This window comes from Octopus bimaculoides, chromosome 30, assembly GCF_001194135.2.
Source record: "Octopus bimaculoides isolate UCB-OBI-ISO-001 chromosome 30, ASM119413v2, whole genome shotgun sequence".
Classification (NCBI taxonomy): domain Eukaryota; kingdom Metazoa; phylum Mollusca; class Cephalopoda; order Octopoda; family Octopodidae; genus Octopus; species Octopus bimaculoides.
This window is the reverse complement of record NC_069010.1, coordinates 6,213,780-6,214,913: the sequence shown is the minus strand read 5'-3', so window position 1 is coordinate 6,214,913 and position 1,134 is coordinate 6,213,780. Positions and strand designations below refer to the sequence as shown.

General features: G+C 34.9%; 1 protein-coding gene across 2 annotated transcripts in view; it reads left to right on the top strand.

The window, feature by feature from the left end:
- LOC106872537 (SEC14-like protein 2) overlaps positions 1–1,134 on the top strand; it is a 17,088-nt gene that overhangs the window by 13,432 nt on the left and 2,522 nt on the right. For both annotated transcript variants that reach the window (XM_014919562.2, XM_052978156.1), the window contains exon 9: positions 725–808. In XM_014919562.2, coding sequence (XP_014775048.2) covers positions 725–808 — 84 coding nt within the window. The remainder of the gene's footprint in view (positions 1–724; positions 809–1,134) is intronic.

The following is a 1,134-nucleotide window of genomic DNA, read 5'->3' as shown; positions in this document are numbered from 1 at the left end:
CAGAACGTAAAGACAGACGAAATAGTCCATTCCCTGAAATTGCTGGCCATGTGCCAAAATTTGAAACCAGTGTTCAGTCTTGGTATTGCAGATTGATAACTTGTTGATAACATCAGTCGATAATGTATGTTGATAACATGTTGCTAACCTGTGTGAGGGGGGGGGGCTTAGTGGTTAGGGACATTTGGCTCATGGTTGTAAGGTTGTGAATTTGATTCCTGGTGGTGCGTTGCTTCAGTCCATCCAGCTGGCTAAAATGAATAGGACCTGTATTTCAAAGGGGCCAACCTCGTCGTGTCCTGTGTCACACTGAATTTCATAAGAACTACATTAAGGGCATGCATGTCTGTGGAGTACTCAACCATTTGTACATTAATTTCATGAACAGGCTGTTCTGTGGATCGAATCAGCTGGGACCCTCGTTGTCGTGACTGAGTGCCAAGGGGCTGCGTTGACAATGTGTATTGATGTGTTTTCATAATGTGCAATTGCAATTGATAACATGCATTGAGACTGTGTCCTGATAATGTGTGCTAGTAATTTGCAGTGATATATGTTGATAATAACATATGGATAACTGTGTTGATAACCCATGTTGACAACATGTTGCTAACTTGTTTTATCAAGATGCATTGAAAATCGATATCAGTTTTGGTATTGTGTTTCTGTAACATATATCATCCTCTTATTCTCCATTCTTCCTTTCTCTCTTTCTCTCCAACAGCTGCCTCCATTTTCCCCTACCTCTTCAATATAGTCCGACCATTCCTTAGTTCAGCGACTCAGAATAAAATCCATGTTCTTGGAGGTAGGTAACAACACACTTTTTCTCGATTTCTAACTTTTTTTATTAATGTTTATGTTATATATATATATATATATATATATATATTATTTTGCTTAAAAGAGTTCCAACACTGTCTGTTTTTTATGTTTTATTTATATTCCTGCAGAACCAATGTGGGGTATAGAATATGGAATATACAATATATAATATAATATAATATACAATATACAATATAAAATAAAATAAAATAAAAATGGATGGCACCATGAAAGAAAGTATTGAATGTAGATGAAATATTGAGTGTTCAATATAAAGGATCAAATATATAAATATATAAATATAAATAT